This window comes from Corvus moneduloides, chromosome 1, assembly GCF_009650955.1.
Source record: "Corvus moneduloides isolate bCorMon1 chromosome 1, bCorMon1.pri, whole genome shotgun sequence".
In the NCBI taxonomy this organism is placed as follows: Eukaryota; Metazoa; Chordata; class Aves; order Passeriformes; family Corvidae; genus Corvus; species Corvus moneduloides.
In genome coordinates this window covers 48149869-48165723 of record NC_045476.1, presented here as the reverse complement: position 1 = coordinate 48165723, position 15855 = coordinate 48149869, and the positions used below count along the sequence as shown (strand labels likewise).

Sequence of the window (15855 nt, the reverse complement as noted above, 5' to 3'; positions counted from 1 at the left end):
CAGCTAAATATGGAGTGCAGTGCTGGTAACCCACACTCAGGAAACATGGAACACTGTTTTCATTATCCTATAACCAGTTCAAAATAGCATCGTTAAGCTGGCACCACAAGTGTACATCACCAGAAAAAGACTGTATTTATTTGAAAATCTTTACTCTGCACCAGAGGACCTCTGCATATGCTGCTCCCTCAAAACTTGAACAGATAGGAATCAGCCAACCACATATATGCACTCAGCATGAGACTTGCAGATCACAAAATGTGTAGGAACTTGCTGCTTCTCAGGAAACCTCCATAACTGATTCTCAAATTCAAGCCCAAATGTTAGAATACCACAGAATACCACTGTACTGCTTACCTAACTCCTTAAACTGGGACCATCAGAGTGCAGATCTGAGCACTTGAAGGAAATTGGCAAACATGCGCTTAGCAGCATATCTTATTATTACTACATTTTTGTAGCAGGTAAACATACAGATGCTTCTCTGTTCTCCTCCAAGAAAGATATCTGCTGAATTCTGCATCTGCCCGAGGCAGCCAAAGTTTTATTCAAGCCATTCTCATAAGGTCACATCATTGTGACACATTCTAAGCATCAGAAACAAAATTACATCTAGACAAGTTCCTGCTACATTAACAACTACAACAAATCACTAGGAATGCATGTTCTTAAACATGTTCCCCAGCACAGCTCTCTGCTCTCCTCTGTGCCGTCTCCAGAAACAGCATCCAGAAAGGGAGGATGGAGCTGCCTCTACTCAGATATACCTCTTGCTACCATGTCTTCTCTTTCCTCAGGCCATGAGGTGGGAAGAGCTGCCATGCTCACTTTAGTCTGTAGAAGTACTACATGTTAGTACCATGGATCCGTTTTGTTTTACTAAACCATATATGTCAATTATAAAAACCACACAGGACCAAAATGAGACACCACAAAAGACCACCAGTTTTCAGAAGGTGAAGAGATCAGCATTTTCTAAATATCAACCCATCTACAAAAGTATTTATGATGATTATGTAAAACTAGGGTTGTTGTCGTCCCCCAAACCACTGGTTTTCCCCTCTCAAAGTACAGAAAACTGTGTATCTACAGACACATGAAAGTGAGAGTGTTACAAACACAGCAATATAACAGTTGCACTTTGCTTAGGGAAGGACCGCCCTGCAATTACCTACACAACCAGACGCACCAAACTGTGCCTGTATCTCAGCATCAGCTGGTCTCTCTTGCCCATATGATGTCTCACCATAAGGTATCACACGGGCAAGCTGTGTTTCATGGAACTCACATGGACATATGCTCAACCAGAAGTATGTTCTGCCCATGTAAACTTGTACTGCTTAGGACATGACTACTCAGTAGCTCTTTTGTTTGTAGGAATCTTTTTCCACATCCTAACGCACAATGACACCACATTGACTAGTAGACAGCAACAAGACAGGAGACTGTGAGACTTCAACTTTATCTTCCTAGTAATCAACAACATATGTTACTCCACTGCACTGCGAGGACACAGAGACAAAGCAGCTCCTCTGTTACGATCTAAGACACTTTGGGGCTCAAAATACATAACACAGAACAGTTGGGGCTCAAAATACATAACACAGAACAGTTCAACATGTTTTCAAATGGGAGCTGTCTCAGACACTTGTGAAATAAAAGTCTCTCTTGGAAAGGAATCCATATCAGGTTTGCATCAACCCAAATTCAAGCATGAAACCTTCCAGTAATGGTCTTAATGCTTATATGCTGCTCTTCATAAAATGTCGGTGGGGGAAAAAAAACACAGACCAAGCTCAAAACAATGAATTTGCTTTCTTGAGTGCTTATCATCAGCCCTGCCTACTGGACTCTAAAAATTGCCATCATGCAAGATGTTTGATTGCTTAACACCAGAGGTTCAAAGGTGGGAAACTTCAATGGACTCACAGTGAGGAAATCAGCTTAAGTCCACATAAACAGGCTGCCTCCCAGACAAGCTATCATTAAGAAGTCTGCTCTCCTAAGCTACCTACCCACAACCAGGTAGAAAGCAACCAAAGGGCACACAGAAAGGAAGACCTTTATGATCTTGAGAAGAAAGCTGTTCTACTGTGAAACCACTGGTACCGGAAGGGGGGGGGGGGACGGGGGGGGGAAATAAATAAAAAGAAAAAGGACAAAAAAAAGAAAGAAAAAAAAAGAAAAAAAAAAGAAAAAAATCAGTTCTGCTACAATAGCAATAAAATAATGTTTGTTTCAGAAGGATGGGCTACCAGCCCCAACGTGTAACAAGTCCCAGGACTCCAAAAAGGATGGCCTCAGAACTGACCTTAAAAGAAAGGCTACAGTATTACAGAAGAACAGGTGTGTCATATCTGAGAAGGAGATTGCTCACTTCTTTAGCAGGAGTGCTTCAGCGCATGCATTCAGTTACAGAACCAGTCCTTTGGACTGAGCATTCAGTGCTCAGTAACCTGAGTAGGAAAGCTAAGCAAAAGAATTCAACTCCCAGACCCATAAAGTTCTGCTTCAAAAATACAGGGGAGTCATCCACATCTAGATCATTAATGCAGCTCTTAAGGAACATGATCTACACAAAAGGAGTTAAAAATCAGCAGTGTGACAGGTCACCTGCAAGGTGGGAAGTTCAAAAGAGGTACTGAGCTAGCTTGAAAAGGCTGCTACAATAACCCATAGAAATTACCTGATATGAGGAGGTATTTAGTAATAAAAACAAGAGAGGTTTTCAGGATAAATTAGATAAGGACTTTGCAGGCAGTGAACTAGGGATACTTAAAACGTCCATTAAGAGCTCTGAATCTCATCAAGTACACGCCTCAAGCAGACTGCCTGAACAACTCCAAGCATTCAACCTCAAAGTGAGTCAGGAGAAATAGAGTGGCCTGTATACTTGCTCCAGAATTAGAGATGTGTCTGACTAGCAAGAAAAAACATGGTTTCTTTTCAGGCAGGTAACTGTCCAGCATACGAGATTCAAAACCCCCAACCAAGACCTCATTTTAGAAGGTAGACTCCTTTGTTTTTCACATACTCCTTTTCTTCCTTGCTTCAATTTCAGATTTCTTCATCTTTACTCCTTGCTATACTCTGCTTCTTTACTATCTCAGAAAGGTACCTTCTGTATTTATATGGTTAATACAGAGGCCTGAACAACACAAGTACAGTATATCCTATTACGCCTGTGTTCAAGTGTCCTGTTCCTAAGCTACACCTGTTCTACAGAGCACCAAAAAGAAATAAATTAGAACAATCAGTATTCACAAGGAAAGAAGGCTTTGAGACTTTACAGGACAAAGTGGTTCAGTGATTCCAGGACAGAAAAGCAGCAGCTGTGAGAAAGACTCCAATCAACCACTCATCTGTGGAGCAACAGGAGAAGGGAACAGAATGAACAATCAGAAGGTGAGCAGCAGGTGAGCACAGACACTGGATGGAGATTTTTGAACTTTTTTTTTTTAAGCAGTAACAAACAGTAGGCAATTTCTGATTTCCCTACAAAGCCTAAATCAGGTACCCACCAACTCTACCACAGAATGCACATGTAACACCTTTCTAGGTGGGTACATTCTATGCAAAGGGTAAAACCACTTTGGGGCACCAAGCCCCACACATGGGGTCTGTGTGTACATGCAACAGAACGCGCTGCTGAGCCTAACTGCTTATCAAAAGCTAAACACTGCTGGAGCAGAGTTTCCTCCATGTAGGTATGGGATTTATAATCCCTTTCCTTAAACCACCAGTCAGGGCTTGGCAGGTAAGAAAAAGTGGCAGGTGATGAGAGGGGCTTAATTTTCCTAGTTTAGTAACCAAAGCTAGTACAGAACAGAAGAAAGATGTAAAGGTCCAACTTTGCTTCACAGGTCGACACAGACATAAAAAAATTAATTCCAACCCCGGGTTTGTATGATGTTTTTTCAATCGTGAAAGGATGACTAATCCCTCACAAGTGTCTCACCAAAGTACAGATACTGGCATGTTTGGGTTTTTAATTCTTACCTCTGTCTTGGACCAATTTGCCAAGACTGAATTAGTATGTGGGCTCTTCGTAACCTCCTCCCTTCAGTTCTCTCTTCTTCTCCTAACTACCTGCAGCTCTGCAGGCTTCTGAAAGAAACATGAACCTGGTCTTCCATTACAATTAATATTTTTAAATTACATGCAGAAAGATCAGCATGAATTACTGTTCCTAATTATCAATATAGCAAGTCTAATGGCACACAATGAGTGTATAATAAATTTTAAATCATTTAACTACACAAGTTGACAATACTTTCAGGAAAGCTGTATACTCAATTCCGTGCCATGGTTCTAGCCACACAACACCAACGAGATTATGAGCAAATACTAACAGGCTTTCAATATGTATGCACACCTGCTACTACAGAACAAGCAATTGCAAAACTGTGTGTTTGGGCTCAACCTTGAATTCATGAGGTATCAAGTGTTTTTAGTAGCCACTTACACCATTGCAGGCAAAACTCCAATCCTTTCCATTATTAAGGCATTGTGCTTTGTGGGACAGAGAAAACGGATTTAGTTTCCAAATGCAGATGTTACAGCTCCCATATAGGCAGGGTCAGAGAAGAGGCATTCCCTCATTTCCAGAAAGCTTGGTGGTAGTAAGCAATCCTGTGGCTGCAACACTATGCCAGTAGCAAGAACAGAAGGGTTCACTAACTGTACACCTACTACATTTCTGAGGGCAGTGGGATCAAGCAAAACTAGGGTGACAATGCTACAGGAACTACACTTTCTATATAAAAAAGAAACAAAGGAAGAAGTCAGGTCACCACTGAGAAAAAATGCAGCTATCAATTAACCCAGTATATCTCCAGAACATTCATTAAGTTTGTAAGTGCATGTTCATTTTTATTATGCTTCAATATTTGAAATGCATTTGAGGCCATACATACAATCCAGGTATAGCAAGAGCAGATGTAGAACCTCTTGCCCATCTCTTTCACAATGATTCCTAACTCAGAGTTATGAAAATTGCTGCAGAAGTAAAATTCTTCAGGTAAAGGCTGCTCATGGGCAATTTTTTTTTTTTTTTTAGATTTCATTAAAATCCAACCACTTAATATTAAAATACCAGAGTGCAACCAAAAATATCCACAGAAGACAAAAGCAACAAATACCTTTTTCCCATCCTGTGCATTCAATTATCGTTACATACCTGAACAAGCTCTTGGTATTTACCCTGGCTCTGGAAGCAGGTTAAGCAAGCCACTAAAACTCTGTGGCATAAACTATGTCCCAGCTCACAGTATCCAACATAGACTTTATCTCCCTACTCAATCTGGTCTAAAGAGAGCGCTGCTAACTGTCAGCAAAGATTAAGTACTTGCTTTGTTCTGATGGCAGGCTCTTCACAATCACTCAAAAAAAAAAAAAACCTGCCAGGAAGAAAGAGCTTACTCTGGTCACATGAAATAAGAACACTAGGTACAGGTAGCTAACCCTCTAGATAGCTCTCCTAAGACAGAGACCAAAGTCTGGAACTCCTGTCAAGCATGGCTGCTGACGATAAAGTGTGAGGACTGATATAGCTACAGCGTCAACATCTCCCATCTATAAGAGAGTATTTAGTCAATTTATGAGATTTTCTAAGGTAAAAAGAAAATGCAGTTATTACCAATGCTACAACCGTGTGCAGAGTCCTACAACACAGCTAGAAAGCCTCTCTGAAGCACAGCAAGTGCTCACAATGAGCCCAGGAAGATGAAGACTCCCTAGAGAAGTCCTGTGAAATGAAAGTACATACAAAATACTCCATGTAACATTATCTTCCCACCCTCTTCGCTCACCACACCACTACCTTGCCTCATGGAGCACAGAGCACTTATAACTCCAGTAAGGACCACAGTCTTCCTACCTAGTTCCTCCCTGGAAGGATCTGCAACCATGGATTTTATTTTAAACACTTCTAAGCTTTCCTTTTTCCTCCAAATATAACAGTAGTTACAAGCAATTTTTAGTGAGTTTGTTACTGTCAGCTGCCTGGTCCACCCTGCCACATCCATGGCACTCTGTATTTGATGAATAACCCTCAGCCTGGGCACACAGAGCAGCATACTTCCAAGCCTCTTCCCCTTTCTGTGCTGCCACTGCTGTGGAAATACATCACTCCCCCATCCACAAATCCATCTTCTTCACATTAACATACTTATTAAGTGAGCAGGAAGCTCTTGCAATATGGCCCAAACTAATTTATTTGGAGTTTGCCTCTGTGGGTTTTTCACACATCTTTCTCCATAATCTACTCTAAGCAAGAGGAAAAAAAGTAAGTACAGACAATGAAAACCTGATGCCTCAGGAGGAAGGCTCTGCAGATACCCACAGAACAGGATAAACAGAAAAGCTCCCTAGTCCCAACTGAAATAGAGATGAGTATGTGCGTTATTTTCTGTTATTTTCTGCATCAAAACTGAGATCTTAGCAACTCTCACATCACCCAATTAACACAGTATAACTATCAGGTAGCAGACACTCCTTAACTCAAAAGCAAGTTATAGAAGCTGTAACACTTCTCCAACATATTGCTACAAAAACATCTAAACTTCAAGGGCGTCCCTAAAAGTTTGTCATCAGAATTACTTGTATCAATGTCAGTTCCTTGATCTGAACACAAAGGAAGCAAGGGTAGACCTCAGTAATCTGGTATGCAGCTTTCATACCAGAAAACATGGCAAACATCTGAAGTCTACATGAAGCCTTCAAATGAATTTTGAGGTCACTTCCACAGTACTAATATATACACTCTGATGAGCACACACAGCAGGATTACCTCACAATAAATAACTGAAATAATTAAATAGTGTTGTTTTTGACACTGAATGACCATAAGGGGGTGAGTTAACATTCAGGTATCCATGGCAGTCTCATACAGCAGTGAAACCAGATCTCTTGCATCTCAAATGTACCACCTCCCTGTTTTCTATCTGGATAATTCCCAGGAAGTAAGACAGTGACTACATTACACACTGCTGGAGAAACAGGTGATAGGTCCTTTCCACTTCATACTGGGGTATTCAGAGGGTCAAATTTTATTCACAGACTATTTACTATCTGTCAAAATATGTTGGGCAAAAAAATTAATTTCCATAAGGAACAGAAACAGTTGCAGCTTACTCAAGCTTGACAAAGTACTTGGAGCAGGTATCTCAGGAGCGTCCAAATATTTTCTAAAGCTAAAAAAAGATTTTGTTGGACCAGTTTCAGCAATGCCAGTATTTCAAAATGAAAGTGCTCAGCTTTTCGCAAAAAAGTCTTAATAAATAAGATGGCCTTTGTTAGTGCACAGTGAAATCTTTCTCAAAATCAGAAGAAATGTTTCAAAATTCATCCACAATTAAGTTCTAATCTCTTTGTCCATAAAGAACTGACCAACTTGGCTTCAAAATCCCATGCAATTTTTCCCTTAAGCTGATGAAATTTCTTCTTCTATGTCTACTCCATCCTTTGTAACACAAAACGGAACATTAAAAAGATACAAATAACACTTGTATTTAAGTCAGTTCAGTCTTTAATGAACAGTATCTGAAATGAAACTGCACATTAGTAATGTACTGCATCTGTGCACTTATCAGAGACACAATCAACAAGTGCAGTGTCATCAGCATCTCTGGTGAAAAAATCCATTCCCCTTGTTTATGACAGCACAAAGCTAAGAAGGAGCCTTGTAAGAATTCAGGGAACACAAATATTAATAGCAAAGAAAAAATCATTAAACCATAAACTGGAATATTTCTTCTATCTTACAGCTCTGAATATTGGTCCATCATCTCGTAACTAAAGTGTAATAAACCTTAGGTACTCTCCCATAGCATTTCTAAAAGTCTCAAGATAGAATTAGACACTGAGTAACAGGAATTGGTTGTTTAATTTTTAATGTGAAGTTATTCACTGAGACAGTCCTTTAAAACCAAGGACTCTATTGTTAAACACAGCTGATTTATCAAATCAATTCTCTAATTGTCGCCATTTCAAATTAACACTAAAATCTTTGTCTCTGCCTTTCTCAAAGTGTACAGAGCAGCTATTTTCTTAGATGGTTATCATCCAAATTTTGAATAACTGGTGCTTACTAGAGATAAATAAAATTAATTCTCAGTGAAAAACAGCTTATTCAAGAAAAAGAATTATAAATAAAGAAAAAAAATAGCACATTCAGGGGCAACATAAAATGTATACTGCAAGCAGCAGGCCTGTAGTGCTTCTTTCTTCTGCATTAAAGTATTCTGCAGCTTGACACAAAATATTTCTGATTACTTGTTTGCATTTGCATTATATTCTAGAAGAGGAAGAAATGGTAGGTAAGATTGTCTCAGATTAAACAGATGTTTCTTCATCTTCTGGCATCACCCCTTCCTCAAATTATTTTTTACTACACAATTATTATTTTTTATTATACAATTTCTTATTCCTCAAGAAATGATCAAGTGAAAAAAAGAAAATTTGACTGGCAGCCACCTGATTATTTGACAGTTCTCATAAGAACTGGAGACTAGCTATGAAAACATCCTCTCAAAGTCTGAAGTGCAGACATGATAATCATTATAAATTTCACCACAAAGGTAAATGTGCCCTACACAAGTGAAGTGTAATGCCACTGCTACAAGTTACCTGATGTTTCTTCAGGTTTTCATTTTCCAGCTCTTGTGTAGATCTGCTGGCGTATAACAGGAGCAATCCCTGCCAGTCATATGGATACAGCACTGCAATGGGCCTCACCCAAAGCCACTCCAGCAAGCAGAGGAAAAAGGAAAGATCCCTATCAGCTTTATGTGAGACCTTCAATCTTAAAAATGAAAAATCAGTTTGCAGCATGTTCACAGATGTTTGCTTTCAGTCCTTTCCTCCTAGAAAATATATGACTCAGGCTTTACACCAGTAAACACTTTATATCTTATACTCCATGTACTTGGTAACATCAGAACAAGAAAAAATTTCACATCAGAAATATCAAAAAATTAGTCAAAGTTTAGTTTTAGCCAAAGTTCAATGACAATTCCATTTTCCTCCACATGATGAATATATTCTAGAATTTGTTACAAGAGTTGCATTTACATTTCATCACAATTTATATTCAAACCCGAAGAGCAAAAGAAGCCATATTCATAAGTGTTAAGTAATCTAAAAACCTGCTCTGCTCAGGATTACATGTGGGGGGAAAAAAGTGCTGATTAGAACTTTTAGTCAAAAAAAGACTTTATTTGATAGAAAAGCCTTCCTGAGATAGAAGGGCCTTCCTCACCACACCAACTTACATAGCAAATAACCAACATCCTTGGAAAACAGATCCTTCCACCTCACTGTGAAATGCATTTTAAATAAAAAACAAAAAAACTACAGTAGCAGAAATACTGGGCAGAAGATGAAGTTTAGCTAAATGTAGCCATAAATGTAGAAAGTTGGTTTTCATGAACAATAATTACCACTCCTGCTGAGGTAAATACACATAATTGTTCGTTTATTTTGCAAGGACATACATTCATGCACATTACTGGCAACTAAGTATGGGTCTGTCCTCTCATTTCCAGATGCTGATGACAGCATTCCACGTACCTAGCTGCCACATCACTCCTGGTGTAAAAAGCCTTAGGTTAAGATCTACCACCTTTTCAAAACAGCCAGTCTCAACTGCAAATGTTAAATTACACACTGAGCAAATGCTAAGAGAAACTTACATGATGGCAGCCACTTAAACGATGTTCACAGTCTTGTGAAGAGCTCAGCTTTAACGAACACCATCTGTCATACAGACTTAGGTTTTCCAGGCCTTCCATAGGTGCTGGTGTGTAGCCCTTAATCCTCATCTTCAGCAACATACAACAGTTGCATCTTCTTATGCTTGTTTTACACAACACGGTGTTGGCTCCAATATAGAAGCTGTCACCTCTGTCAGACTGCACTTTATCCAAGCTGCTGTTGGAAGTTCTGGGCAACACAGCAGTGGGGAGCAAAGCCCACATTTTAGCAATACCAAATGCCATTTTAGCATGTGCTCACAGCCAGCTCATCATTCAACACCTTTAGCTATCAGAGTGAGGATATAACAACATTATTAGCATGTCTGAGAAAATACTGAAAGGGACAACTTTAGGAAAGCTACACGCATTCAGCCAATGGCTTATTCAACTACTTGAGCTCTTTGTTGGGGAATCTGGCCCCTTGACTGCATAATACTAAGAACTGAAGTCACTGAAGGCAGCAGATGTCAAAGCTACCACCAGACACGGAAATTCATAAGCTTCTTTCTCCCTTCATATGACCTGAACTTTCCAGATGGGTAGTATTTAATATGCAAGGTTTTGGTCTGTCCTCTGCAATTATTCTTTTATGGAGGAAGTTTTATTTTTCCTGCTAATCCTACCACTTATGAAAGCAGCTGCCTGCTCCCACAGCAAGTCCTGTTCTGTTGCAGGACCCATCCTAGTATTTGGGAATCAGTCAAGCTTGATGAAAAGCTCCCAGTTCCAACAGTACTACTACAAAAATACCCCATTGGAAGCTATCTAACACTGGGACTTCTTGCAAAGCTGTGATGAAACGTTCAGCGACAGACGATCATCTTTTTGTGCAGTTACTGTATAAGCAGATGGTCTTTTTTTTCTCCCTTCAAATTCTAGTAGTTTCAGTCCAATACAATTATCAAACTCTATTTCCAGATAAGAGCATCTCCAGATTTATCTTTTGTATCTCTTCCTATCCATTCTCCACCTCTTCCAGCCCACCACCACATGCTTGGACACTCATTTCATTCACACCTATTTCCTCAATGCTTGATGAGCCTCAGGAGAAGCAGGATTGCTCATACCAGCCACAGAGCTACACAGGTTCATACACCATGTCAGCACTTGTCATGAACCAAGTGAACACATTGCCTCACACAAACAGCAACCTCACCTGATTTAAAAGTATTTTACTACAATTAAAATAAATAAATGTTGCCAAAACCTGATTAAGAGATTCAGTTCAACTATTAGTCCTTCAGCATCAGAATAAACTTTGTCTTAGCAAATAAGGAGCTACCTGACTCACCACTCTAAAGGGCGAAGTTCAACTGTGGGTAGATTGAGGGAGAAACAAGTCATGGGAAAGGGGAGAGGAGCACCCACCACCTCAAAAAAAAAAAAAAAAAAAAAAAGAAAAAGAAACCTTACCAAAGGTGTGGCCCTCTGGACTTCTATGAACAGCTCAAAATGCCCCAGAAGACTTAAATGTATTTTCAGAAACACTCCGTGGAACCAGAGGTGCTGGTCCCAACATCATAGCCAAAGACACTATGGGACTGCAGAAATGCAATAAAGTTTGCCATGTTGCCACAGATGAATAGTTTCAATAGGCAGTTCAAAATTAGTGGGTTTGGAACTCTTTTTCCTCCTCTCTTGACATTACTAAGGGCAATTGAGTCCATTCCATTTGACAGTCTGAATCTGGCTAATTGTAGTAAATTTGGCCTTTTGCTCCTGGACTAGAGATGTCAGAAAAGTCAGCCAAACTACCTGCAAGGGATCAGAGCAGACAAAACTGAGAGGCAGGGAGACAGCCTAGCAAGAAAGACCAAAAGCCCCCCTTCTCGGCACACTTGCAGAGAAGGTAACAGCACTTCAGGTTGCTTGGACAACGAGCTGGTAGAAAAAGCTGACAGAGAAGCATTTACAAATCGGCAGTTTTAAATCAACATCCATTTCCAGCTGTGAGCCGCAGAAAACGTGAAGACACTGTTTAGTAGTATTGCTATGGACTGCAGAACACAGTCTCACTGCACAGGACACCAGCAGAGCCTGGCCTGCCTAATGAAAGACCCCAGACCAGTGCTTCCGAGCTTCTTCATGTGTCTTTGATCAAAACCCACAAAGCAGTGGATGTGCACCCAGCACCATCCTGGAGTTGAATCCTTCATCCAATGGCCACAACCCTCCCAGATTATATACACTGATACTTTTTCAAGTAACTGGTAGCTTCCCACTTGGTCACTAAGATGTAGGTGGGAAAAAAAAAATCACACCACTGTACACTGAATTATTTCATTACAATATGATTATTCATTAGTATTATGAAAAAAGAAAGCAACTGCAGAATTGCTCAGAAATGCCTCCAGAATGCCATAACAGTGTTTCACAGAACAGGTAAGGCTGGAAGGGACCACATTGGGTCATTTGATCCAATCTCCCTGCTCAAGCAGGGTCATCCTAGAGCATATGGCACAAGATTGCGTCCAGATGGTTCTTGAGTATCTCCAGTGATGGAGACTCCACAATCACTCTGAGCATCCTGTTCCAATGAGCAGCCACCCACACGACAGAAGTACTTCCTCAAGTTCAGGTGGAAATTCCTGTGCATCACTTTATTCCCATTGTCTCTTGTCCTACTTCCTTATATTAAGCTGAGGTTTTTTCCAAAGGCTGACCAAAAAAAAAAATTCCTTTGATAAGTGTTTGCTCCCACTTTTCAGATACACAGTGGGGCTCTGAAAAACAACCACATTCCTACCAGCGCTCCACTGATGGTGTGAACAATTAACCCATCCTGTGAAATGTGGCAGAGCAGCAGTACTGCAGCAGCCAGACCACCTAGAGCCTGTGCCATATATGCCTCCCCACACACAGCTATCTGCAGCATCAAGTTTGTTATCTGTGCTGTAACACCGCCTGCCCAGCAATCACCCACTTCAATTTAAACTAATAATGGAATATAACTCAATTCAGGTTTCTTTATTCCTGCAGCACACATTGAATGTCCAAAGCAATCTATTATTACGTGGCATGTTACTCTTCATTTCATATGCCAAAACATAGTCAATTTTTAAAGCAACACATTTCAGCGCACATTTCTAGGCCTGTATGATGGCAAAAGCTGGACACTGTTTGCATCATCTTACTGAGAAAGTAATTCCAACATAAGGTCCTATTCAGACATTTGGTCCTTTATTTCCCAGTTGCTTTCAGAAAGGTTTATCACCTTTTGGCTGAGTGCTTATCTGGTGAGTTTTCATAGATTACCATCCTTTAGGCTGTGGCAGGAGTTCCTCGCACACACCAAACCATAGAGTTGAGCCTTCATGTAAGAACTGGGATTCATACTTGGTGTCACTGGTTCAACTCCCTACTGATTTTCCCAGTGTCTCATACAGGTAACATAATATTGCCACATCTGGTACTCACAAACAGGTCAAGTTCAACCTGCTATCATGCAGAGGTGAAACATTAAAAATGAAGCATGAGCAACCTCATGTCCTACCCCACCAGTTTGTACTCAAATCAGCTGCTTGTGTGACGCTATGTGCAGAGCCTCAGATGCGTGTCCTGGAAGTCTTGGCAAATTATACACTTAAATATAAAATTATTTAAAAAATACAGTATTTCAGCATAAAGTTCTCTTCTCTGCAAAGAAGTCTCAGAATTGCTGACTGGGACTCAAACAGCAACTCACAGACCACATGGGCAGGACCGTATCTTCTCTGACACCCTGTGCGCTGTGGCACCTACGGGCTGATAATCCACTCAAGGGACACATAAGATGACTTACGAACTTTCATTTTGGGGAACTATTTCCTCTAAGCTTTTCTGGCGTAACGTGATGCATGGTATAGGAAAAGCTAAGAATCTGAGACTAAAAAAAAAAAAAAAAAAAGCAACAATATCACAATGGTAATGCCTGTACCATGTCGAGTCATAAATTACACAGTTTTGTGGTATGTGGTTTTGTTACCTCATACTAGGCATCGTGATAATTATGAGAACCACACCTTTCATCTTGCTGACCTATAATGCTACATTAATGTAACGTTACACTCGCAATTTAAGCTTCAGTGCTTTTTTTCAGGTATTCAGGCAGGCCTATTAAAACTTTAATAAACTGAAATGCATGGTAGCTTCATCGTTCGGTAGCAGCTTTTTCCTCATACTTCTACTGAAACACTTGGGTCCCTAGGTACTTAAAACTTCTGTATTTTTTCCCCTAGTTTTAAAACTTGGTCTGCTTCAAAGAACTAGCTCATTTTTGACAGTTTAAGGGCTGCATTTTATTAGCAAAAAGAGAAAGTCGGGAAGATGCAGATGGGAAGCAAGCAGCGCAGCAGCCAAGGCAGCACACCTGCCGAGGCGGGAAGGTGCGGGGAGGCGGCAATGCCGTGCCCGGCTGGGGATGAGATGCTTCGCCGGCAGACCTTGCACTCCAGCACGCCTGAGGCCCAGCCGGGCGCGGGCAGGCCGGTCCCGCCGGAGGGGGGAGAGGGAAAGTTGGCGCCCGCGGCCGGCCGGGAGCCACACCGCCCCCTCCTCCCCTGGGCGCCGCCCGCGCCGCCGAGGGGCGGCCCCGGCGCCCCTGCGCACGCTCCCGCCCGCCGCCCATGAGGCGCCCGCGCCGGGAAGGCACTGACGAGTCATCGCCCCGCCGCGTCCCCGCCCCCGCGGCCCTGGCGGGACGGGCGGCTTCGGGGAGCGGGGGGCGGCGGCTTCGGGGGGAGCCTGCAGGTGATGCTCCGGCGCGGCCAGGCCTGGGCTCCGCGGCTCGGGGTAGCGGGTCCCGCCCGACACGGCCACCTTCTTCTCCCACCCGCCCGGCCCCGGGGGCTGCGCCGGCCCCGCCGCCGGGCGCTCCCTCCACGCCCACCGCGCCGCCGGCCCCGGGCTCCCGCACGCCGGTGCCTCCGCCGAGAGGCGCCTCCCGCGCTGCGGCGGCCGGAGCGCGACCCGTGCTCCCCGCCACACCTAGCAACAGCGCTGACAGGACGCAGTGGCGGCGGCAGGAGGAGGAGGAGGAGGAGGAGGAAGCGGAATGGCTGCCGCGGCGGCGGCTCCCTCCCTCCCCGGAGCCCTGACAGCCAGCGCCGGGGCGGAAGCAGCAGGCGGCGTGCTGTGCCCGTCCTCCTCCTCCACCGCCGCCTCCTCCTCCGGGCTCCTGCGCTCCCTCCTGCCAATGCAAACTAACTCCCCCTCGCCAGGGCCGGCGGGCTGCACGCCTCCCCCGCACCCACCCATGCCGCCGCGCCGCACGCCGCCGCCTCCCCGAAGAGCGCTCCACGTCGCCCGCAGGAACCGCTCCTGCCACTCTTCGCCCGCCGACCTTCCCCCCCGGCGGCCGCCGCGCCCCGGCTCCTGCTGCACCTTGTGCCCCCCACCCCGCCCCGCGCCGCCGCCGCCGCACACGCGGCCCCCGCGCCCCCCGCCCGCCCTGCCCTGCCCCGGCCGCGGCCCCGCGGGCACTCACCGATGTGGTTGTCCTCGATGTGCTCGATGAGCTCTGCCAGGGTTGGGAAGTGGAGCCCGCAGCCCCCGAACCTGCAGGCGTTGGAGAAGAAGGAGGCGGCGGCGATGCCTGTCATGGTGTTACATCGAGATCCCCCTGCGGTGCCTGCTCTGCCAGGGCCGGCGGCGGCAGGGCGGGGAGAGGCGGGGGCAGGGGGGGAACGGGACGGAGAGAGAGAGATGGGGAGCGAGAGAGAGGGTGGGGGTGGGGAGGAGGAGGAGGTGGTGGTGGTGGTGGTGGCGGCGGCGGCGGCGGCGGCGGCGGCTGCTGCAGCAGCAGCAGCAGCAGCGTCGGGAGCGGCGGAGGGGAGGGACGGGCTGGGTGGGGGGAGATGAGGCAGCCGCAGCTGGGAGGAGGGACCAGCGCGGCTCTGTAACAGCTGTGCTGCCCCGGCGGCGGCCGCCGGCGGCGGGAGGAGCAGGGCACCCGCGCCGCCCTCCGCCGCCGGGGGACACCCGCGCCGCCTCGTCCGGCCCCGCGCGGGGCTGGGGGGGAGCGGAGAGAACTTTCCCCCTCAGCCTCTCGGAGGCAGCGGCGGGGCCGGGGGCTGCTCCTGTGGCCAGCGGGGCGAGGGGAGATGCTCCGGGGCAGTTGCTG

General features: G+C 44.4%; 1 protein-coding gene across 1 annotated transcript in view; it reads right to left on the bottom strand.

The window, feature by feature from the left end:
• The window catches only part of JAZF1 (JAZF zinc finger 1), a 188334-nt gene extending 172897 nt beyond the window's left edge, over positions 1-15437 (bottom strand). The window contains exon 1 of the mRNA XM_032109087.1: positions 15220-15437. Coding sequence (XP_031964978.1) covers positions 15220-15334 — 115 coding nt within the window. The 5' untranslated portion in view covers positions 15335-15437. The remainder of the gene's footprint in view (positions 1-15219) is intronic.
• Positions 15438-15855: the final 418 nt, after the last annotated feature.